General features: G+C 45.8%; 1 protein-coding gene across 4 annotated transcripts in view; it reads left to right on the top strand.

The window, feature by feature from the left end:
* The first annotated feature begins 512 nt into the window (after window positions 1-512).
* LOC8040291 (neuron navigator 2) overlaps window positions 513-26055 on the top strand; it is a 183827-nt gene continuing 158284 nt past the window's right edge. For all 4 annotated transcript variants that reach the window (XM_029988505.4, XM_029988504.4, XM_029988503.4 and 1 more), the window contains exon 1: window positions 513-1307. In XM_029988505.4, coding sequence (XP_029844365.3) covers window positions 1265-1307 — 43 coding nt within the window. In that variant the 5' untranslated portion in view covers window positions 513-1264. The remainder of the gene's footprint in view (window positions 1308-26055) is intronic.

Here is a 26055-nt window from a genome sequence, read left to right as displayed (position 1 = left end):
CCGTAAACTCCGCTCCTTCCATAGCATCTTATCCAACCCTCGCTAATCCCTTCCTTCAAGAGGAGAAGCGAAGCATTACACGTACCTTCTTTATTACAAGCTACCATCAAACCTGAAACAAAACATCTGCATTTTTTCCTACATTCTTTGTGATGGCATCAAGATTACGCCGACAAAGTCTAAACTCACACGCTAAGTAGCCTATATAGCGGAGTTGCGTAAAAGCCCGCACAACTTCCCTATTTGAAAGTAGCTTCTAAGAATTGTATGCTGTTGTTTCTCTTCTCTTTAATGCCGTACTTTTTTTTGGCTACGGCGAGCACTTGCACTTATGCGCCTGCTCGCTGAAACTCCGTATCACGTACGGCTAGGAACGGGCTTCATAGAGCCGCCGAAGAGAAATAACTCTTGCTTACATAACGCACTCTCCTCCTCCTCCTCTTTCCTCGCGTGTTGGGGAAAGGGAAACGTAAAAGAAAGGGCGAAAAACGTAAGCTTTTCCTCTCTCCCTCGACGCTGCCAAGTTGCCGTTGCGTTCGCCGGAGCCGCTACAGACTCACGTGCGTCGAGCCGAGGACGGCAGCTCGCGGAGTAGTCCGCGAAACTTCAAACGAGCCAACTCTAGATTTTATACCGTTTGAACTCCACGGGTGTTACGTTCGAAAACAAATACCGAAATCCCTTCCTGCGTCGAACCGAAACTGACAGTTTGGTTGCCCTGTTTTGTCGTCTGCAAACTTGCGCAAGTGACGTCTGCTTCATCAACTGCGACCCCCTCCCTGCTCCGTGATGTAGCTCGAAGCTTCGAAAACGGAACTGAAGGTTCCACCGTTGCTGTGTTTTATCGTCCGCTATTTATGTCTTCTGGCCGATTGCGTCGATGTCAATGTCACCTGCAACCTTCGTCTGCTTTTGATGTCTGAATCCTCTCTGGAGCCGCCTGCTAGATTCGTTCGGTAGTGACGTCGTCTGCTTCGTCGCTCCTGTCGTCTGCTTCGTCCGTTTTGTCGTCTGCTTCGCTATCGCGTCAAGCGTCGTCTCGGTGGATTGCTTACGCGAAGGATTTCGGCGAAGGAGTTTCTCATCGCTTCCGCTGCTGTCAATTTTGGCGCCTCGGATGTTTTCGCGGGCCTGACGGTCGGATTGCATCCGGATGTGACGCCGACGCCGCCGGAAGTGACGTACAGTTTGGCGCCACTTTTTGTCTGAACGTGTTGTCAGTGTCAGGTTGTGCTGTTAGATTAGTGACGGCAGTGTCGTGGTGATGGCGACCGTCGCACAGCGGAGGATCGTCCGAAGACCCACTGGTAAGTTTCGTGGAGTTTCCTATTCATAATCACTCGAATACTCATTTTCACAGACGTTGCCACTGAGTCTTTTTTATGCACAGTGTTCGCGGTAGCCTATTCACAATAAGGGGTGTCAGCCAGAAGTGGTATAACTGATACTCTAAGCAAAATGGTCTTTAGCTGTCATCGTGGCATTGTTCACCTTCGCCGTGTCTTGTTTCGTGATATTCAGGCATGATACGTATAGTACACTTTGGGGCATACACAAACTAGGGTGCACCCTTTATAGTGAGCCATCGTAGAAAGTCAAATCACTTTCATCTTCACAGATCTTGCCACCGCGCTCCTTGTTTACACTGCCCGTCGCGGTGAAATTTCTACGATTGCGGATCACATTTAGGAAACGTATATACACCTACGCGGCACTATGATGCCAATCCGCTGCGCATGCGAAGACATTTCACTTGTCGCAGTCCTTATTTCGGCGCATGCGTAGTGCCCACACCTGGTGTGGGAAAATGTAATGTGGTCATGTGTGTAAACAGCGTGTACTCCTATGGGTTGCCCACATTCTGAGAATCGTTGTCATCAACAGCTATCCGCCATTGCATGCCTCACTCTTATCGTAGATTGATTTCTAATTTTTCAGATCGGATAAAGTGTAGCATTGGGCTAACTTAAAATGCAGGAGAGTGCTTCAGAAACCTGACCTCGAAACGTACTGTCCTTATTTCTGCATATCAGAAATCATGGTCAGTGTTTTTTTTAATTGTATCTTTCGAGCCAATGAATACAAAATAATTATTGGCGCAGAAAGATCTTCTGTACATCCAAGTCCTGTACTCTTTAGATCAAGTGCAATACAAAATCGCCGTCGTCGACCAACCGATTTTTCTTTTTTCGTCCGCTTTGTTCTAGTGGGAGTTCAGACTTTCGGCATAAAACAGGTCCGCAGCGCACCTGTTCTTTCATGGCAGGTGCAAGCCAGCAAACTCTCATACGATTAAATATTTTGGGGCAGCACTAGTCCAAATATTTCCTCAGCTGAACCTGCGGCACCGGTCTCTATTCAGCCAGGGACAGGTGTTGTTGACTCGGCGGTTCCCCTTAAACCTTGCTTCGCTCCGAAGAAAAGAACACCTGCAAAACTCCGTGCGGAATACTTCTTAAAGTAGCATAAAGCGAATACATACAACATTCGACCTGTCAGTGACATACTGCGGGGATCCGGAAAAGGGGGAGAGGGTTGAGGTTTGTATGTCATGGCATGCACCTGCTTCCTGTATTACCGGGTTTTCACTAAACTTTCACAGTATCTGGGAACAGTGTCATCATCATCAATTATTTTTGTTGGATGGCCCGTTTCGTGCTGCCATAACACAAAGTGTCAACATAAAAAGATAAGAGCAATCAACGTACGAACATGAACGCAATGATAAACGCACTGTCAGCTAGTTTTATGGGTCTGAGAGGAAGAAGGTAGCAGTAGCTGTTTCAGGCCACATGTCGTGTCATGCCACCCGCTCCCCCGTGTTTGGACTAAAGCAGCTTCGAATAGTTCTCGTTCTCTACTGGGTCAGCCAGATGAGGCTTTATACTGTCATATTGCCGGTAGATCATTTACTAGTGTGATGCCAAAATCCACCGGCACGGCCATTTTGTACGACCTGGTTTCCTCAGCTGAGCCCCAGGTACATTGTCTGTCCGATGTGATCGAGCCGTTCCAGAGCCTGTAGTTTCAAGGGACGTAACATCGCACCGGTATCACCACCACCAGCCAATCCCGCTCCTTGTGTCGTGCGCCTTTTCCCCTATAAAATTTCCTATTCTGCTGGATTTAAAAAGAGCATCATTCCACAAACCGTCAGAATAATTTCTGCAACACCCGTCTTTGAACGAACAGCGCATCCCCCCCCCCCCCCCCCCAAAAAAAAAAAAAAAAAAAAAAAAAAACATTTGATTTGTTGTATTTTTTTTTTTTTTTTTTTCCGCAAAAATACACTACGCATTGCCTAACGCTCATTTTCCGCCCAAATGTAGTGCTTGAGGTCCGAACGAGATGCCAACTTTTTCTGAAGTAGCCGTTATTTCAATCAAAAGTTCTATGGGTAATTTTCTGAAAATTTCAACGGAAACATGGGGTCCGTTGTCACCCGTTTTCGGTACCTGGTGCCGTTTAGCTTCACGTATTCGAGAGCTACCTTTGAATGGCAAAACGGTTTGTTCTGGAACTTTGGCATTTGGTTTGAACCGCCATAGTGCTATATATCATCGCACGCTTTTCTCTTCGTGATTCGTTCCTTCGCGTTCTTATCACACTGATGCCTCGCTCTCATTGGCTGGAGCGATAATGAGCCCAAGAAAGAACCACGCTCCCTACTACTATACCCGTATTCGCCTCAAGAAAAAAAAAAGGGAGTTTTGCGCATTGTTCCTACGCCGCGCGAAATAGTTCTTACAAGATTTAATTGTCGAAGGAAGAAGCGATGCGGGTTTTCTGGCGTCTGAAACGTGTACCTCTCGATAAGATAACATATGTCTGATCTAAAACGCACGTACACATATCTCAATCATCTACATACAAATTCTAATTAGTATTGCTCCGAGGGGAGCCGGACTTTTTTTACTACGGTTCTTGACGTGAAAACGACACCCTTCCTTTCTCATGGTCTCAGAGACCTCTCGCATGTATTTCAAAACTCAAAGAAACTTGAGTGGATAAAACTTTTTTTATTATTATTTTAACCATGTACCTTCCGATACCTCCGATTGCTATAACCAATCAACGAAGGTTGATTGGTTATACTAATCCACCCTTCGTTGATTGGTATAACCTTGGCGTTGCTTTCCATCTGGAAGAGCAGCAAGTTCCCGGTCACCGCTTGTCGTGTGAGTAAGGGTCGGAAGCCGTTTTCCGTTGGCTTAGAGCGCAGGTCGGGATTGCTGGGCCACTGCCGGCGCGATGCCATCGGAGCGACCTCGAGGCGGCGTCATCCTTTTTCAGCCGTCTTAATATGCCTCCGCGAGATGCCGCGGTAACCTTCAACTTCCACAGCCGCTCTTTGTCACTCATGCGTCATCCTCGCCATGTTGCTATTTCTTCGCTTTTTTTTGTTTCGTTCACTCGACGGCACGAATGACCTTTAACGGTTGTTTCTTGTTGCATCAGAACGCGTAATTTTCTTCGCTCGTCGATCGTTCAGTTAGCTGAGCTTTTAAGATTCGGAGAGTGCCTTATTCTGGCGTTGATTGGTCAAAACGCTGATTGGTCGGTGAAATGCAGTTCTGTACACGTCACTCCAAAAAAAAACTAATCGATAACAATTATAATTATCCGAGGTTAAAAATTATTCAATTAGATTAAAATGTAAGGGGTCGGTGACTTGAACAAGTATTCGGTGCTTTTCCGGTTACTTCGGATGTTCAAAACGACAGATGTTTCTGCCGGTTTTAAGACTGGTATTTCCTATACTGTCCATTATTTAATTAGATTCACCGAATTATAAACTGTTTATCCTTTCTTAATCTTCTCATTTTCGTAAACCATCCTCCTGCCTGGTACTTTGTTCGAGGATTGTTGGTAGGACTTGTGCAAACAAGGAGAGTCATTAAAAAGGAGAGGGAAACCTAGTAGCGGTTACGACTAATTGTAATACTTCAAAAGTGATAAGATGACTATCGTGATTCCTTCCCAATAAAAGTAATCGAATGAGTACAAAGTTACTCCAAAAAGCAATCGATTACGAGTAATTTGATTACTCGTAATGAGTACTGGTACAAGCCTGGACTGACAGTGTAAGAGTTCAAAGGAAGCCCCCCCCCCCCCCCCCCCCTTCCCATTTCCACTTTACCAAAGCGAACGCTGGAAAGGAGGGGACGTCCTCTCCAGCTATTGCTCCGCTAAAGTGGGAAGAAATGGACACCCTTCAAGTCTTAGCCTTTCATCCACTAAAGTCACGGGCAGCTTTATGAATGCAAGGGGTGTTTGAAATTAAGAGCGAGGGTACGGAAGGCGTTCCCTCGCTTCTCTCATACTCACACACAAAAAAGGGTATATTCTGACACCCTTTGTCACGTGTGCGACACCCCAAAACTTCAGTTGGACGTACAGCGCAATGACGTTGAACCTGAATTTCACGAGCGGCTTGATAGCCGAGCTGTACAACTTATTAAAATAGCTAATGTAAGTGTGACTTACTACAAAACAAAGTTATCGGGGTTTCCTAGCCCTACTGCAAAACCTCTGTTTTTTTTTGTGTTTTTTTTTCTCTCTTTTTTTTTACTTTAATACGTACTTTAGTCGTTCAATATGTTAAATTGCACCGTCATCGACCCTATCGGAAAATTTGAGGCAGCCAGTCCGACGTCAGTGCGCTCTACTACGTCGAACAGAAGTTTTGGGGGTGTCGTATACGTGACAAAAGGTGTAATGCCCACACCCTTTTCATTTTTTTTTTTTTTAGAGTACAGAACGCGTTTCGGGTGTAACGCCGTTCCATCTTACGCAGATTCGCCGTCACCTCCAACGCAGCCTATAGTGTTGGGATCAGGCAGTGAAGGGGCACCCTCGGTATTTCATCAACGGGCGCCATTGTCACGAGCTGAGGAAACACTCGCCGAGTGCCGGCCGACCTAGAGCCATAAAAGAAAAACAACCGAACAAAACACGCAGCGAGTGCAGCACGAAAACACCGGGCAGAGACACGTTAGCAACGGACTGCCTCTATTTAGCCCTCTGATGCGTAATAATCTCGCACGCACTCACGCAGAGGCGCGCAGAAGATGTTTTAATTTGACCGCGCGGTGCCAGTGAGTCACGAAGTTGCACTTGAAAGAACGCCCCTAAAAGAAAGGATTAAAAAAAAAAAAAAAAAAAAAGACAAGCAGAAAAACAGTAATAAAGCAAAAACGGAAGACCCAGTAACGCGACCACAACGAACTTGTAGCCCCCTTCTCCCCCTTTTTTAAGTGTTAAGCCTGGTTTCTCTGCGGGACATCTTGCTGGGAAGCAGTGAGCCTAGAGTTGAGAGCGCTTCCAACTGCTCCGCCTCGGTCACGTGGTTCATGGAGCGCGTTTTGTAATGTACAGTTTGAGGAGGAACGCGCGGGTGTCTAAAAGCAGCGTTGAGCCCGTCACTCGAAATAAGTGTAGCGAAATAGCGCGGCACGTTAGTTCCCCCGAAATCTAACGCGTTACCGAGATTCGTTACCGTCCTGCAAATGGGGACGAAATTTCCTTATAGCCCTTGCTTCTTAACCCTAAAGAACGCTGCTTTCCCACTTGTTTTTGGGCTAACCTAAAATTTAGCTTTTTTTTTTTTTTTTGTCATTTGGCGCTGATAAGGCCCTGATAATTATTCTCACAGCAACTGAACAGTTCGAGAGCGATTTCGTTATATATATATATATATATATATATATATATATATATATATATATATATATATATATAATTTGTAGAATATAGCGAGGTCCCAATGACGCGCTTTAAAGATAACAAAAAGGATGCTATATTTTAATAAGAAATAACCCCAATTTTATTGACAATATGGTAAAAGTGTAAGTAAATTATTTTACTCCTTAGTCATTTTCATTTGGAACGAGGACTCTAGTTCCTATTGAAACAGAAAAAAAAAAAAAAAAAAAAAAAAAACACTAAAGCCGTACTTGTAACGCCCCCCCCCCCCCCCCCCCCCCCCCCCCCCCCCCCCCCCCATTCTACGATATACAGTCTGCAGAAACTGTGTCTGGGGCGTGCTTCTTCTCTGTATGACCGTCCTGTCAAAATGGTCGTACAAAGTCGGTCTGCAGACTTTTTCGAAGCACACGTACGCATGAGGCGAACACGCTTCGAAAATGCTCGAGGCGTCTGTCCGCAGGTTGTTCTCTCATCGCGTCTAGAGCAAAAACTGTATATTTTGTACGATGTGTGCACAGCGGCTGAACGCGGTGCCGGTGACGTCGCCACTCGTAAGGCCTTCTTTTAAACACTACGCAGGCGCAATTAAGTTCCGCGGGAGGTGTCCGCCATTAAATATCAAACGCTCTCCGTGGTTTCGAGTTGCACCCTCTCTTAAAGTCTAGGGAGGCTCTCTAGCTGGGAAGTAGCGACGAGGTTGCTGACATTGGCGCCGCCGACGAGACGTCGTGGTGGGTTCCGGTAATGACCTCTACGCGGCGCCACTTTTCAACTTCATTTGCAGTATTTTATTTGTTTTTTAGTTGTCGCTTAATAGCCGCGGCTGCCGCTGTTTCCCGTCGCCAGTGGGGTTGCGATTCCATAGAAACGTTTAAGGCAAGGAGACTTTGCACCTGCGTGGCATTGGGGTCCGAGTTGAAGGTGTGTGTTTGTTCGGGAGATGATGGAGAGGGTATCACGTGATTCTATCTTTTTGTCGTGATTCCGAACGGGCTAATTATTAAGAGGAAGTCTTTGGTCAATTGCGCTTGAACACGTAATCGCTAGTTAATTACGCTAGTTCTGGGGATTGTAATTTTATGGGGGTCTATCCTAATCAGACTTTCTTCCATTTCCCGGATAGATAACTATCTTGCGCTGGGGTGCAATTATATAGAAGACTGTATCCTGCATGTCTTAGGTCGTTGAGAAATGACCTTAAACTGTCCGTATTGTTTCAGATACTTGTTTCGCGGACATGTAGACGTTACTGACATAAAGTAACTGCATACCGTCACTCGCTACTCACTCGAATAGTAAGTACATTGCTAGTTACTGCGATTCAAGAGGAACACGTTATATTAGCTTAAAGGTAACGCTTTTTTTTGTCGTTACTTTGAATGGGTTGTTTTTACGTAGCTGTAGCCGCTACCAATATTTGTCGTCGCTAATAATTCCTCGCTTTTTACAGCGTCAATTCCGGCATCGCTTCGGCTATATTGATATACGTTGTGTAGATCGTTTTATGGTCTATTTTGCGTTTTTTCGTCGTGCGAATTACGGGCGCCAGCTGGGGCGAGAACTAGGTTGAATACTCGTGCCGTACACTTACCCCCAGAATTAACTAAATACCGTTAGTCGTTACTTCATCTAAAAGTGGCGAAAATAAATTACTCGTTCCTTCTCTCGAAAATTAACTAGTTCGGTTCTCCGTTGCCGGAAAAAAGTCACTAGGTACAAGTAGCGTGTTAGAATGAAGCCTGCGTCGATATATTTACTCAAATATTACAGCCCTAGTCAAAATACGACACAACAAAAAGGAAACTTACACTACGCTTTTCAACGCGGGAAGACCTATCGTGTGTGTTCCTGTCTTTCTTTTCTTTCTTTTTTTATTATTATTTTTAGACGTGTAAGTTTAACTAGCTCGACTGCCTTCCTGCTATATCGTCATCTGTTCCCAAACGCACATAATTCTCGTACACCAGAATTTGGGTTCTTCGAGTTTGGTGGCTCCGAAATGCGCGTTACAATTCTGCTATTCGCATTTCGATTCCATACACGTACGTTTGCAAGCTGGTGTTACCATCGTGGCGGGAAAAAAAGGGCTTTCTTGCGGCGATTGTCTGGCAACCGTTGCTACACTCTAAAAAAAAAAACCGTGCGTCTGCTTTCCCGCACAAAGCTGCAAACAGCCAATCACCGCAGCTTACGGAGACTGTAGACAGCTCATCGAATGACGATGCTGAAACATATATTTAGAACAAAAAACGCAGTCTGAGTTGTGACATTAAGCAATGCAAGCGTGACATTTTGCATTGCTTAATGTCACAACTCGGACTGCGTTTCTCGGTCTAAAAATACGTTTCGGCATCGTCATTCGCTGAGTCGCCTCCGTAAGTTGCAGTGATTGGCTCTCCGAGTGTAATGCGAGAAAGTAGACGCTCGGGCTTTAGACTGAAGTCCTATATGAGACGGGCACCTCAAATGCCCTTACGCCCAATTGGCATTCACTGTAACAACAGTTTAAGCAGTGCCACACGTCCAATCAAATTACATTATTGACAAATAAATGCCACTTAGCTCGTATGCCATTTTTAGTTGCGGTGTGGCACTGACTGAATGGAACTCACGCTGAATGTCATTTGGCGTATATTAGGTGCCCCTCGGATAGAGTTATAAGAAGATTTAACGAGATGCAGAATTTGGAGCAAACTTTAGAGGGAACAGGTGTACATGTTTCTCACGATAAGCGGCCCAGGCTATCGCCCAATTTAAAGGGCATGAGTATAACCAATAGCTTGACTATCGAACGGTCTGTACACTCACCAGCATCTAGGCCGGTCTTACAAAGATGTCTATACTCCGACTCTTGTATCTATCTGTACGCGTTAACCTATATGAGGATGGCTGTCCTCCTAATTATACCGACCTGGTTTGTTTACCCCAGAAGGGTCGTTGTTGTTTGCGGGTTTTGTGGCGCAAGAGCTCCCAAGAAGGGTCAATACAAAATTTTCCAAAACCGAGGTTTTTTTTTTTTTTTTCTTTTAGGCGCTGCAGATCTGATTTTATTTTTCAGAATTCTTTTTCTATGATACTTTTAAATTAACGTAGATAACGGCCTTGTTTTAACAGTGCCGGCTATTTCGTACAAAATATAACAAAAATAAATAGATATACACGCGGTTTAGTGTCCAACGTGCTCGTCGCATAGACTACTTGTAATGTTCTTCTATTTTTTTTTGTTTGTTTGTTTTGTGTGATCGCAACCAGTATAGTGTGCTCCCGTTGCGATGAGTGCACTGCACTCGCACTAACCGCTGAATCCTGCATCGCAATGGCGGAGCGCTTCACCGGCCCGGGGTCAAAGGCACCATTTGGCCAGGTCCTGCTCACGATGCTCAAGAGAGGTCGCGTGCTGCGGAGGTCCCGAAATTTTACGGCCTATGCCTGGACCACGACGAGACATGCCGCCGGTGACCGCGGCCATTGTCTTTTGCGATTATGGTAGTCGAAGCACGACCTTCCTTGTCGTCACTTCCGGTACGGGCCCGCGTATAGCATACGTCCCTGCTTCCGGTTTGGGCGTTCCTGCGTGAAAGTCATTAAAGACTGATCAACCGCGCTTTTGTTACGAGGCGCGAAACCATTTTGATAACGTGAACACCCCTCCATTGTTATTTATGTGTTGAGGCTACTGTGGGAAAATGTGTTGCTTGAGGTATGCATATTGATCGGTGGTGGCCGCCCCGGTTGTGCTGAAGACCTTTGACTCGTGGATACGTAATTAATGAGTCAATGAAATAAATAAATGGGCCGCTTGTGTGTGGCTTTCATGAACTTATTTAATTTTGATTTTATTTTGTGCTCGACTGCTAGGGACCTAGAATTGAAGATGCGAACATGCTCGGAACATACTTTTTTAATGGTCAGAACGGCCGGGTAGCTGACAGCAGGGTATGGTGACCTCCGAGCTTCTTAATTATTAGTGCTCGGCAGCCAATGAGCTTGCGGCATCAGCATGTAAGAAACGCTCTAGAACCAATCCCACTTCAAGAAGCGAGAACGTCATAAAATCACACCCTACGACTAAACAGGGGGCGAATAATCAAAGATATGGAGGAACCACGTGTTAAACGGCGACGAGACAAATTACAAATGCACTACTCGTTAACACACAAACATCATACCGATCACTTTTGGTATACGCAACGTTGTCAGCACGTGAACTCTTCCGCAGCATCAGACATAAACAGGGTCATTACGCTTACCACGGTCGTGGCGGTTAATTTATAGCGAACCATAACATCGGCAGTTCTTTTTCAACCTGTTTCTCTTTTTAATAACTAAGAATCGTCCCGCGCCTATTCACTGCAATCGGGTTTGGAGTAGCGGTCTCACTACTAATACATCGTACAAAAGGCAGTCTGCACGCACTGTCTGAGGTGTGTTTCTTCCCTGTATGACACGCCTCACGCATGTTTTAAGCAGGTTTGCTTCACGCATATATATGTATATACTTCGAACATGTCCGCACACAGCTTTTGCATGACCATTGTGAAAGCACCTTTCACAATGGTCATGAAAAAAATGTGCGCGGACATGTTCGAAATATACATATATACGCGTGAATCAGACCTGCTTAAAACATGCGTGAGGCGTTTCCGCCGATAATCCCGGCTTCATATCTGCGGCAAACACATTGTCTTTTAGCGTGATGTATGAGCAAGTGTGGCTGCGGCTGAAGACGGTATCTTTTGGTCCGCGTACGAGCCATTAAAATAAATATTTAATCAGGGTGGAAATGTCTCCCTATAGAACACAATTTGGCGAATCCATAAGCCAGAACCCATAGTAGGCAACCCAACCATTTTGAGAGAAACAATTGGGTTTACTACTTCTGCGTCCGCAAACCTTTCCTCGTATCGTACAGCAATATGCTTCTCCGCAAAAGGACTTCGAAAATCAATTAGGCAAGCTTCCAGCGGCCTCACCGCGTTAGAAGGCTCGGAGGAAGTACCGACGTACATCTATATCTACAACGACATATTACGGGGAAGGTCACGCCAGTTAACGTGCATACTCCATTCGCTCCTAAGCTGACCGTGCGGTCGAAGCCACTCGCTCGTCGGATCAGTCCTGTACGCGTACCATTTCCCACGTGACCAGGCTCCTACCATATACCCACTCACAGAGAGAGGGGTCAGGTGACGAAAGGGAGGCTGTTCATTGGTTCGGACGAGCGCGCAGCCTCTTATCGTGCTACTGCAGCAGCTGGGCGGTGAACGGTGTGCTGCGGTTGCGCAAACGACACCTGCGAACGTCGGAGTAATGTATGCGGTTCTCGACGCGCTCCCGGTGTACGAGGCTTACGCAACGGACGTTCCCATGCTGGTACTCGACAATGCCGAGAGTCTGGAAGCGACGGGGCTGATTTGCATGCAGAGCGAGTTTTCTTACGAGGAGGGACAGTGCGAGGAGGGAAAGCCTCGGCGGAGACGCATTCGTAACGCGTTCGCGGGTGCGTGACACAGTCAAGGTTCAGGGCGCGTCGAGCTTCCGTCCAGGGAGTCCGCCGACTTCGGGGAATTCCGAAGCCTGCAGCCTTTTATGCCCGGTGTTGCAGCGAGGACTTTCAAAAACTCCCAAAAACGGTGGTTGAGCGCGAACAAAAAAAAAATTATCTCTTTTCTGGAACAAACTGCCAGCCACGGCAGACATTATTGATTGCAACGAGACACTTATTAGCGAACTAATTAACTTTTTATTTAAATTAGTGCAAAGTTGGTGGCCAGTACCGATGGCACGTTTGTAGCTGTGGAAGAAACAATTTTATATTCGGCTTTAAAACGGAGAAAAGAATATTCTAAGCCATGCAGAATGAAAAAATCTAAAACTTTATCTGCACACAAAAAAAAAAAAAAAAAAAAGAACACGAAATGCAGCGATTTAGCAGCCCTTTCCTGCACTCCTCGTGCGCCCGGTGTGTTTCGGTTTTCTGCAGAAAAAGCTCGAGTTTGTCTCTCGCATTGAAGGGCCACTAAACTCGTCAGACACAAAGTTGGGGCCCAAGTTGACGGGGCGCGCCGATTGGTCCATCACGACGATGACTTTGCGCTTTTTTTCGCCGACGTCCAATCGGCGAGCTCCGCGAACTTTCGGCTCCAACTTTGTATTTGACGAGTTTAGGGTCCAACTTTGTATTTGACGAGTTTAGGGTCCAACTTTGTGCTTGACGGGTTTAGGGCCCCAGAGCTTTGGACAATGTATTTTTCTCCGCGCACACGCGTTTTTGCTTCCACCCGAACCTCAACCAAATGACGGCGCGTGCTTAGTCGCCTCGCCATCGCCCGTTCCCTGGGCGCTCGCAATGTTGTCCTTTGAATGGCGTTCTATGTTTCCCCTTGCCTTCCGACGCACCAATTACGCATTTCGGAACACTTCCTCGCCGCGTACACTCTCGAGAAAAAAAGGTGCAAAAGCGTGTATCGTTACACCCTTTTCTCGCATATAATGCACCCCAAAACTTCATTTTGACGTACACAGCCCTATAGTCGAACAGACGGCCCGAAATTTTACGAGGGGCTTGATAACGGTGTCATATAACTTATTAAATAACTAAAGTACGTATCAAAGACCAAAGAAAGAAAACACCAAGTTTTTACAGTAGGGCCGAGAAAAGCCCGATTATTATTATTATTTTGTTTTTTGCAAGTAAAACGTACATTAGCTATTTTAATAAGTTGTACCACACGGCTATCAAGCCCCTCGTAAAATTTCGGGCCGTCTGTTCGACTATGGGGTGCTGTACGTCGAATTGAAGTTTTGGGGTGTATTATATATCGGACAAAGGGTGTAACCGATACACCCTTTTACACCCTTTTTTCTTGAGAGTGTAGCTTCTTCGTCCGCTGGAAATACTACTGTTGTAGAACAGGCATATTATTCCAACAAAACAACACAAATCTTACAGGCTTTTTTGTTTTGTTTTGTTAAAGATTTTGTCCTTATATGAAGTGTGCATGGGCCTGGGCCTACCCAAAAGGCTGGGCCCGGTCCGCGGGTCGGGCCTGGCCGGGTAGCACGCACTGTCCTCAGGCCCGGGCCGGACCCGGGACCAAGACGTGTTTTATATCCCACTGTCGAGACACCTCCAACCGGGCCGGGCTCGGGCCTGGCCGGATCAGGTACGCGTCCCATCGCGCAGGGGCCGGGTCGGGTAAAACTGAGAGACACGACCGGGCCGGGTCTGGCATCTATAAAGGTAGGCCTGCGTGCAGTGTTCGACGATACAACACGTTCGAGATTTTTTTTGTTTTTCTTAGCCTATTTGCTAAACGTATATGCGTTCCCGTGATCTTCCTTTGGCACCAGCTGTGTAATTATAGCACCGAGTCCTTTTTTTACTTTGTTTTTACACGTTGGCACTTTCGAGATCCTTTGCCACCTTGTGTCCACTCCTCGCGGGGTGTTTATGTTACGTGCCTTAATTGCGTTTACGCTGCGTAGTCTGCAAAAGCGGGAACCTGCCCCGTATGGCACCTCGGGATTAGACTTTTCGTTGTTCTGTTTTGTCATTGTCTGTGGCTCGAAAAGGTGTTGACAGCCATGCTAACTTAAACTTTACCTTGAACATGTTGCTAAATTCTGAGACTGTGTAGACCGAAGATAAGACTTAAACCAGCATAAAATAAAAACAGTACTAAGGAGGAAAGGCAGAAAACAGAGGGCTCAGACAGCATCTTGGAACAGAAACTCTCACTCTCTATCTGTTTTACCTCCCTCTGGTACCCAAATTTCAGGCTTTACCATTATGTTCAATATGCATAAGCTCGCCTGCACTTTAAACATTTAATTTTTATTAAACTTTTCTTTATTAAATTATCATACCGTGCGGAAAAAGAAAGACTAAATATAAATAATACGTCTAATATTTTTAGTATGTCTTTCGGCGGTTTTCACGAGCGATACATAAAGAAAGTAAAATAGGAAAAATAACAAAAACAAACAGCGACGTTCTTGTCACCAGAAGGACTGCTACTTGAAAGAGTTTCAGTTCTGAAAGTAATATATAATATCTTTGTTGCCGTCAGTGGTGCATCTATTAAGCCTTACTTTTTGTACTATATAGGTCAAAACTAACGTCTGAATAGTTCTGATCCGAATGCATGTGCAGCATATTCATATCGAAGTTATCACTAAAGTAACCGACAGCTCGAAAAATGCAGGGCGTGACAATGGCACGCGTGATGGGTCGTACCATCAAACTAATTTCACATGATGTAATATCAATTTTATTTGCATGACATAATTTTGTAGCAAAACAAAAACAAAACAAAAAGTAATGTGGTCGGTATATGGTATTTGTGCTCGAAATGTTTATGCATCATAAACAGTTTAAGTCCTTTTTATTACGAATATAACCTAAACTAACGCGCCTAAAATCTCAGGAATCATCGTCGCGTATCGGTGATTCTTACGTATACTATTTTAGATAAAACAATTGTCTCCCGGTTCTCGTCTGAGCAATAAGATACATCTGTACACATTTTGTATGACTGTAATAATCGCCGTATTTTATATATATATATATATTTTTTTTTTATTCAAGCAACCACGAGCGTTTACGTTCTCATAGACTGGTCGTAACTCACTGCATGACATCGGTATCATCGTGCGCAGATTCAGTCCCAGCTGCTTTAGCCTGCCTATCGCGGCGCCGCGTGGGACCGGAGCCTACGCGAAGCAATATTCTTTTCATCCGACGTGTCGTACCCAGATGCCTTACGCTTTGTACCTGTTCAGTTTTTCTTCCTGCCTCTTATTACTTTTTTTTTATTATTATTATTGACTGACGCGAGAAAGTACGAGAGCCCGAATCCCACCTGTGTTCTACCACGAGGGGTGCGGCGTTGTCACGACGAAGCGAGGCGGAGCGCAGCTGCTAGCCTCAATAGGCTTCCGAGAACCACAGTAAAACTATAGTGTGCTTTGTCGTGCCGCTTTCACGACTCGTACGGCAAACGTAGATCGCAATCAATCGAACCTAACTGGCAGCCCTCGCCCCCCCCCCCCTTCCCCCCCCCCCTTCCCCACCACCCCAAAAAAAAAATGTTTAGGATTGTATTGTATTCATACCACCTTGAAAATAAGGCCTGCGGTTGACGTCATCGTTGGTGGACCCCCGACCTGCACCATGCGGTAAAGACACTGAAGTTCGACGAGTGACGCCGCAAAACGCCAGACGTGTCCGTCTTGGTGTCCGCCGCGTGAGACTCTGAAATACGCGCTGGCTGCGACGCTTACGTGCTACGTGGATCCACGAGTGATGACGTTCTCGAGGTAGAGGCTCAGGCCTTATCTTCTAGGTGGTATTGACTCGCAATTCTTCAATGTCTAACGCGCGCATAAGAAAATAAAAAAAAGGCCTTTAGATTTAATTAAAATAAAATGCTTCTTATACCACGCCTTGTGTCGTGTTAACCTCTACCACGCAAATTCAGTCGGCGTCCTTCAATACGGCCGGTGAATGAGTTAGCCGTTTTCAACGCCTGTCATTAATTGACAAGCTGGGAAACTATAGTACGTATTTTTTATCGATTTTTGATAATTAAATGACGCTGAAGCGCGTACGTCTTTTTACGATCTCATCAAAATGTACGCGAAGTCACACCTTTACACGGCCATAAAACGAAGGTGATTGTTTCAGCACTTCCGGTGTTCCCTGAAATCTGCTTTATTAACTGTGATCCCGCGCGATCCCACGAAAGATAATTGTCAGAAAATTGAGGATGTTCGAAACAGCCATATTTCTGCGAGTATTATTTCCACAGTTTTCAAATCCACGTGATGTCATCAAACCCGTCTTCGCAAGCTGGAGTCGCTGACAACTGAAGAAAGTGCGGGGCATGGCTTATCACATTCACGCTTCTCGCGTTGTGATTGGTTCTGCTGCGTTCTTATCGGCTAATGCCGCAACCTGATTGGCTGCCGACAGATAATGAGATGCGCGGTACTCGCCACGCCCCCCTGCGTTTCTATAAAAAAATAGTTTTTTTTTTTAAAGGGCATAGACGGGACTCGTTGTTTTTTGCCGTAATTTTCCCATGAGAAGAAAAGGCTTTCGCGCGATATTTACGCCGTTCGACGCAATTTAGGTGTAGGTCACGGCCCGCTCTAAGCCCCGCCCACAAATCATTTGCACCGCCCAGTACTACTGGATTCGCTTGGCTGCGCAGCCGAATACGCTAACGAGCCTGGTGTCTCCCTTTCCCAACATCCGGCGCGTCTAGTCTGGCGACTGAAGAAGCCTGCTAGTTGTGCGAGCAGACGAGCGGCAGCCCCCGGCGTCGTCTGCTATTTCACCACCGTCTATCGTCGTCTGCCATGCTCCAAGGACGCGGACAGGAACGCTGCCGGTCGGCGTTCGTTTTCGCCTTCGTCCGTCTGCTATTCCGCCCCCGTCTAGAAACTTTACAACGCTCGAAATACTCGACCATCGAAGCGGCGTTCCAGCGTTCCATCGTTCGCGAGCGACGGTCCAATACAGGCGTCTGTCAGCGTATGTCGATGTGCAATAAAAAGCGACCGAGAGGTAAAAAAAAGCAACAAAATGAATATGCAGTATTTTCAGCTTTTATGTTCCTTCTATTTTGTTTTTCCGCATGATATCCACTAGCAAGGTGATAGAGCATCATGACGAACAATTAAAAACGCGACCTAAAATTATTCGCTTTTTCAGACCAGGTGCACTGCGAAACTTGAGAGCTACTTGGCTTTCGAAGCGAAATGATGGGAACATACCCGGAGTAACTTGATACGAGCCGAACGCCCGACTGCCTCCACCCAAACGAATCGCAAATTCTTACCTGTGTGGGTATATCTTCTCGGTATTGAAACCATGGCCGCAATCACGACGGTTGCACAATTCGCAGAGCAGTAGGCCGCTTTTACGGGAACCAATATCTTCATTCAGCACCAACACGCTCAAAGAAAAAAATCAAGCCAGGTCTATGAAAATAGTTAATGTGGGACGCTATGGGGGGCTTAGTCCAGCCCCGCTGCGAAAGCAAGCATCCGTACAGCGCTTCGGAAGGCGCCTACGTGCGACATTTGTTTGTTGCAAACTATGTCGGCTGATAAGATCTTCCTCTAAACACCTCGATGAACTCAAAACGACCCGCACTCGTGAAAAGTGACGAGCGCCGACAGCCATGTTTGTTAACGTTTCAAGCCAAAGCAGGAGAAGCAATCTCAGAATACGTTTGAAAACAAGATTAACTCTATCTTGACTAGCTGCTTCTCAAACATAAAACAAAGTAGTCGATTAAAATACTCTTATGGCACGGACATACAAATTTACAAGCAACCTTTCACACGTCTATCATATGTTCAGCCAATGAGAAATGTAAGCACCTTACAACTCTAATTTTTTTTGAACAAAAGTTCTATTTTTTTTAAGCGTATGTTTATATTTGCCAAAGCCAGCGCACGAGCTGATCGTCACTCAAGCCGTGTCTCACTCTCAAGACGCTCGCGCGCCCCAGCCTTTGCAGTGCTTTCTTTCACTCTCAGCTGAGACGCTGTTCCAGCAAGCCGGCCCTGGTCTCCGGAAACATATTTACAAAACCAAATAATATTTGTTGCGCTAAGAACTTTATTGAGGAAAAACTAACCTTCTGTGTGGATATTTTGCTGCGCATATATCGGAAGAATGCTTCGGTTGTTCATTTCTGTTTAGGTCAAAAAATCCCCACTTTTTTAAAGCAGTGCAGCGCACATCCAGGAATATCATACATTCGTGCAGATCTCCTATTCCAAGCAGTGAGAGAGTGCAGGCGAGCTGCGTTTGAGATTTTGTTGTGTTCGTCCGTTTTTTTTTTATCGTTCCCCATCTCAGGGTTTACAAGATGTCTCCTATTCCCTTTTCCATAAAAGTGTATGAGGGCGCCTTCATTGGTATGTTTGGGTGTTTTGCACGCGCACTTTCTGGCTGGCCGGCATTGCGAGCGAGCGCTGGCTGAACTGTGATTTAGCACGTCTGGACTGTGATATTTTGTAAAGAATGGCAGCGTGCATAAATCGCGATTCGTATCGGATTATCAATATACGCTCGAGCCTTTCCGTTTATGAATACTGAAACGAGTGGGAGTGACGCTAATAGAGTCATTGACTTTTGAGTTACAGCGTTAGCAGATGTCTTCCTCGTGTGTAAAGCCAATCCTCGGATGCTTCGAAGAACGTTGTCTGCGGTTCGCCCGAATGAAGACGGCGCTTTGCTTGGTGCAGCCCTTCCTGCATTGCATGTCGTTCGCAGTTCAACGCCTCCGCTATCCAACATGTGGCCTCCGTGTTCGGAACGACGTCATGCGGGGCGCGCCGCGCTCACCCAAGCCAAAGCATCCTGGGGTTCAAAGTTCTCGCGACGCCTTCGTGGAAGAATGTTTGCGCTCTCTCAAATGTTTAACTAAAAATCGTGATTTTCCACAGAGCGGGTGCAAAAAAACTCTTAGAAAAACCAAATCTAGTAACCGTTTCGTTCTAAAGTAAAATATATTATTCTCACGTGCATCTCCCGAACTATAATACCCTGTTCACCCTTAAAGGAGCTGTGCAACGATATTCAATTGAAATGTTTTTCACTTGACACGAGCTTACGGCACACCTGGGACTCAAGGATACTCACACGCAACGCCACTGGCCAAGAAACTCCTTTGTTGCGGTGTAATTTCAAGGACAAAAGCGATCATTTTCATTCAATCTCTCCTTGGCAAAATTTCATGACGTAACGTGGGGATCGCAGTACACCCAAGTGACGATATTTGAATGCGGTTCATAGATTGGACCCGAGCATTGCCTGGGCACTCGACTTGGGCTCGTGATGATTGCTAGCTCGACAAGCATTCGGGTAGTGACCCGTGTCCAATCGCTGCAACGACGACAATAGCCGAGCCATAACAATGTCTGGAACTCGGCGCGTGTTCTGTGCTTTGCCAACCCCAGCGCGTGGCTATGATCAACACTGGCGGCATATAATCGGCTCCAGATCACGTGGCCGCTTGTTCTGTCTGCGAGTTGAGGGGGTGAACGCTGTTCGTTTTTCTTTAATTTTTTTTTCTGGGACTTCTATTGCGTGTGGTGAAAAACGAACGCGTGTTTCATAGGTCATTAACGTTAGGGATCCGTTTTAAGCGGTATTTGCGCAAAGTACAAAAATTGTTGCATCGCCCCTTTAAGCTGAGCCTAGAAGCTCCGCCTTCAGCGCGAGCTTTCTGCCCTTGCTAACACAAGTGTGAACGTGCAGGCATGCGCAACCAGAGCGCTGCGGAAGGCAGCGAGCTCGCGCTGGAGGTTGATCTTCTAGTCTCAACATAAGGGTGAACGGAGTATAGCAAAAACTTTTTTTCCCGTCTGCTAAAGGGGCATTGCTGGTTTACGGGAGAACAGTGTGTCTTTATACGGACCACAAGTTTGTCTCCTTCTTTTGCAAGGGTTGCGATGAGGTCAGAACGCCGAGCACTGATTGGGTTTGATTGAAGGATAGCTTGCTTTGATCTCTGCTCACTATCCTTCAATTACAGTCGATCGGGGCTCGTGATCGCAACCCTTGCAAAAGAAGCAGGCGACCTTGCGCTCCGCATTGCGTGGAATATACAAAAATAAAAAAGAACATGCACGTATTCTTTTCGAAACTGTTCTTATACTACCTTTTACCTTATGATGAACTGCAGGGCCGGCTTGCTAGAATCAGCGTCTTAGCTTATACTAACGTCGGCTTAGACTGTATTATCCATATACACCAAATCTATAACCATCGTTTAACGATGGCGTATAAATATCCGGTATTGTGACGCTCAAAAATAATTCTTCAACTGTCTGATTTAACAGAAAAAAAACACGATTATTATTCATCGAGAAATCACCAGCCCTGGCGAATTCCGAAATACAGGACCAACTATGGAAAAAAAATAGTTTTGCTTTACCGTCTATACTGAACGAATATTTTGTGAAAAACATAGATATTTTGCAATTGCCAAACAGCCAAATCATCAATTTGTTCGCTTGATTTTCGCTTTTTTTACCACAGTATTATATGCACTCCGTCGTAGCTGCTCAGTGGGAGGCGGGCGGGGGGGGGGGGGGGGGGGGGTAGAGCTTTTTCAAGCTGCATTTCTGCAGATTTTTCTCCGGCTTTCCATTCACCACGTGTATTTGCGGTGAAAGATAAAGTTCGTACCGTAGATCAAGCCTGCCAAGGCCTGGGGAGCGCCTGAAACTCGACTTCATGTGGCAATCCGCTCGTGCGCTAGCTTCGGCAGTGCTTTCTTTCACGGAGTCTCAGCTGAGAGGTGAAAGGAAACACTGCGATGGCTGCGGGGTGCGAGCGTCTTGAGAGTCCCGCTCAGCTCGTGCGCTCGCTTTGGCAGCGCTTTCCTCCCCCCAGTCTCAGCTGAGACGCGGTTTCTAGCAAGGCGGCTCAAAAGACGCTTCAAGTAAGGAAAGCAAATGTAATGGCGTGCAAGTGTTGCGCCTTCGTAAAAATTAAAAAAAAAAAAGGAACGCTACAACGCGCGAAACTTGAAGTCACGGGAAACGCCGGATTGAATGGAGTGACTTGTATCGTCCGCTGCAGTACACTTTGAGGTGAAACGAAGCATCGCGCTTGCGTCGCTGCTCTAGAAAGGGGCTCAGAGTACCAGGATAACCTAGCCGAAGTAAAAGCGTGTTCTTCCTTCATCGGATAATGGTCAGAGTTAAATTCGGGAAGATATTTATGTTCCGCTGTTTTTCGGGCTTTATCTTTCCGTAAGTAATGACTCTTCAAACTGGGGGCCAACATATTTGCAAGACTGATAGCAGTGATAACGTTCATAGCCACGCCTCTTTACAACGTCGAGTCCCAAGCCACGGAGCCACGTCCTGAAGTTCCAGCGTCCAGCTCGGAGGCATTGTTGCAGTTGCGCAACAGAGGAAACAAAACACAAGAAAAAGGAAACGGGAGATCGTTTGTTCGTCGGCACTGTGCCCCGCTCTGCACGCGCTGACAGACGTGACCGAGAAACAAAATCAGATCAGATTCTCGTATGAGCGCCTTTATGTCCTTGACTCGTTTTACCCCGCACAAGGCGACGCGAACCTGCCGAGGTTCAAGTTCGACCAAGTTCGACTTGCTCGAACTTCCAACGCGGTCTTCGACAGAAGTTCGGCTTAAGACTTTCGTGCGCATGCGCGAAAATTTGGAAACGAGCTGACACCACCTGGCGGGGGAAAAGGGCAATATTTGTTTGATGGATTGGTTCACTGGTTCGCGTTGCTAACGAAGGCATTAAAAGTGCAACAAGGTGTGTAGTTGGGCCAGTTGGTGGAAAAACAAGCGTAAAAGGCGGAAGAGAGTGTCTTGCTCAATAGCGTTTATGTGTATGTTTTGACCTTGAAGTGCCAGTTATTATGCATGGAATTTTCTCGTATTGTCTGTCCTTTCCCGTTAAAGTCTCTTTTGAGACTGACGGAATTTTCAAATAAATAAACAAGAGACAAGTGGAAGCAGTACACAAACGCAGCGCTGACTTACAACTGAAAGTCTACTTTTGCACGATACAGCGAGTAAACCTGCGAGCTGGACGCTTTATTTGCTGTATCGTGCAGAAGTGAAATTTCAGTTGTAAATCAGCGATGTGTTTGCGTACGCCTTCCACTTGCCTTTCATCTTTTGCGCTCTTTATCTTTCCTTTCCTTTTTTTTTTTTTTTTTTGTTCAACAATAAAAGTATTTTTTTTTTGTTTTTATATAGTGTAAACTTTGGTTACCATTATAATAATTATAAAATGAACTACTTTCTAATATTTTTGTTTCCCAAAATTCAAAATCTTTGTGTAGAAGTTGGGCAACACTGTCCACAAGTCGAACTTCGTCGAACTTTGCATAAAGGTCGAAGGTTCGCCGATCTAGTCGAACCTCGGATTCGACGAAAATTCGCGACATCCCCTACTTTTAACCAGACCGTACCACGAGGAGTCGTAATTCAAGACCTGGATACCTCCGCTTCTTTGTGAGTTTGCGCGTCGTGTGTCTTTCAGGGCAGGGACATGCACAGGTGCGTCCGACTCGTTTTGCAGCTAACCTCTGTTCGTCGAGGCAGACGAGCGCTTCGGATAAATAGCCCGGATGTGCAGAATCTAGTTACGACCTACTCACCCGTACACTCTAAAAAAAGAACGCCTTGAGTTCACTTTTCTGCACAACACGGAGACAGCCAATCACGGCAGAGAATACGAGGTTCCCCAGCGAATGATGAAGCTCAGAATAGGATGGAATCTGAAAAATGCGATCTGCGCAGGAAAGGGAACAAACGAGGGGTGACGTTCATAAATTGTTTGGTGAAAGGTCAGTTTGGTCTTACTGAAACGAGCCAAGAAAGTACAAAACAGAACAAAACATGTGCTAGCCGACTTACAACGTTGCTTTAGTACACTTCTTCTTCATATGCGTAATTGTCTTCTTCATCAGAGGCTGTTAAGACATATACCAAATAAGAAATAACTATTAGGAAGATTTATTGGAGGCAATTATTAAATTTAACTTTACCCGCCAAATTTCATCCTACGAGTTACATGCGTGTGTCAGTCCGCGGGCTTGTAGAAATCATTTTGGCGTTAGGTGTTAGTTTTAATAATTTCCAAATGTATTTTTTTTACTCCAATAGTTATTTTGCAAAGCATAGCCCTTCTGTTGTACGACGTGATTGGATGGATGTCTTTGTGTTCTGCAGGCAAGTTCATTCGCGTTTTTTTTTTTTTTCTGCGAGTGTATGTTGTTTCTTTTGAAAGTATAGCATGGTACATATAAATAAATTACTAAACTTCAGAATAAAGCTATTCGTGCGAAAAATATTTAAGAAGTTAGCTGCATAAAGATAAAGAGAACGCGCATAATATTCATCCACCTCGCAACAACGCTTAACTAAAAAGTCAATTTTTTTTTTTCATACGCGCTTTATTTATTTGGGGGGCGCAAGTTTTCCACAATTTCAGTGAAAAGCAATTTTTTTTAACCAACCCCTTTTTTCTTTTTTTTTTCTCTTCTTTTTAGGACTGTACTTTGGGGACTTTCAGACCATTAGCATCTAACAGAAAACAAGTCCGTTAGGAGGGCGCCACATTTTCGAAAGTAACGCAAGAAACCTCGCGGAACAATCGACGTTACGGTTGAAGAATCCGCGAGGTATAAGCCACGAAATCGAGATGTCACGCTTTTCTCCACCGCGGCATCGTTTACGGTTTACAAACCGCTTCCGCCATGGTATCCCCGCTAAAGTTTCCGAGCCGCCTGGTGAGCTTAAAGTCGGCCGAGCAAATCCGTGCGGTCATTGAGTGCGACCTTATCTCGTTGTCACGTCGCGATCATCGTCTCGGAAAAAGCGGGGAAGCCGCACACCGGGGCCCTAACGAGCGGCGGTCGTTGTAACGGATAAAAGACTGCCCGAACCCCAATCGGTTCGCGCGAACCCAGGAAGTGGAAAGAGTATGGATTGGGGTCGCTGTGTGTTGCAGGGTATGGCACTCCATCGGAGTTTCAGGGCCCGCGTAATCACCCCAGGCAATACTCACTTTGAGTCACGTGAACCGTAATGAACTTGTCAGGGTAATCTGGCGGACACATATCACTTTTAGAAAAGCATCTGTAAATTCACTTAATGTCTCTTGATACTTCTTTTTACGAGTAACGACAACCAATACAAAAGACAAAGCACGTTCTTCTGGAAAAAAATGGCGTTATTCAACTCAGTCCTCTGATGTGCGCCGCCGTTCGCTTCCTAAAACCTGCACCGTCACGCAGTCCGCGCTTCAACGAATGTCATCGCTACTTGTAGGAGGCTCCTATTTACGAACTTTAAGCTCACTTTCCCGTCAAAACACGGACATAGCTAAGCACGTTGACGAACAATAGAAGGATTCGAATTCCAGTGGAGGTTGAAGAACACGATTAGATGTGAAAAATACGGTGTCGGCAGTGGAAGAGAACAACCGAAACGTCATGCTTGCGTACATCGCGTCTTATCGTATTGTCATTCGTTGGGATTATCGCTGGAGCTTTTTCATTCCATGGGATCTTTCTATTTATTGCCGTGATTGGTTGTCTACTTGTCCCGCCGGAAAGTGAACTCACGTACCCTTTGTTTTAGAGTGCGGGAAATGCCAATGACGATCCTGACTCGTAACAAATACTTTCAACACTGCACGGTTTTGCCAAGTCACTCCCAATCGTTAAAAGGATGTTGAACCGGAATCTGGATTCCACAAAACACTGCAGCAAAAACGTGACACCATACGCTACTAACACCAAAACATCACTCATACAGCGATATCTCGAACGGATGACCGTATTTCTCAACAAAAGGAGGCGCATATGACAGATATGTTTACGTCATGTTTCTCCGAGAAAGAGAGGGAACGGCCTCGCGTCTTCTCCGCCTCGCCGCTTTGAGGCGGCGAAGCGAAGAGAGGAGGAAACGAGATATCTTGACGTCACGCGCCTCGTCGGCCTCGTTCAATTTCAACCTCTTTTTCCAAAAATACGGCCGTCCATTCAAGATATCGCCTTACGAGTAGTGTTGTAGGGATTGTAGCGTCTCGCCTAAATCTCCAGCATTGTTTTTTTTTTTTTTTTCATCCAATGTTTGGTTTGTTATTTTTTTAAAGGGACTCTACAACGACTTTTGTACTTTGCGCAGATACCGATTAGAATGAATCCCTGATGTTTCTAACCCATGAAAAGCTCGTTAGAATTTCTTTCCTTGCAACAATAATCGCAGGAGAAAAAAACGATCAGCGCTTGTTCTTTCAATTTGCAGCCAGAACAAGCGGCCACGTGATTTGGAGCCGATAGTATGCCTCCAACGTTTCTCATAGCCACACGCTAGAGTTGGCAAAGCGCAGAACACGCGCTGAGTTCTAGATAGTTATGGTTCGGCTATTTTTGTCATTGCAGCGATTGGGCAGGGCCACCACCCGAATGCTTGTGGAGCTATTGATTATCGCGAGCCCAAATCGCGTGCTCACGCAGTGCTCGGGTCCAATCTACGAGCCGCATTCAAATATCGTCACTGCGGGACTATGCCGACAATGCATGCGACCTCCAGGCTACGTCATCATGGTTATTGAAAAAGAACGCTCGCTTTTCTCCTTGAAAGCACCCCGCAACATACAGGTTTCTCGGTCAATGGCGTTGCGTGCGAACTTGGGTCCCACTGGTGGCAGTAAGTTCACGTAAAGTGAAAAAAACATTCCAACTGAATATCGTTAAAGTGAACTAGAGGAAGGGTAGTCAGCTCAGCAAGCGCTCACAGCTGCCGCACTTTGTGTTGACGGC

Source organism: Ixodes scapularis, unplaced genomic scaffold, assembly GCF_016920785.2.
Source record: "Ixodes scapularis isolate PalLabHiFi unplaced genomic scaffold, ASM1692078v2 PGA_scaffold6__148_contigs__length_123643588, whole genome shotgun sequence".
Taxonomy (NCBI): Eukaryota; Metazoa; Arthropoda; class Arachnida; order Ixodida; family Ixodidae; genus Ixodes; species Ixodes scapularis.
Note: the sequence above shows the minus strand (reverse complement) of the source record. Positions and strands in the feature narration are given on the sequence as shown.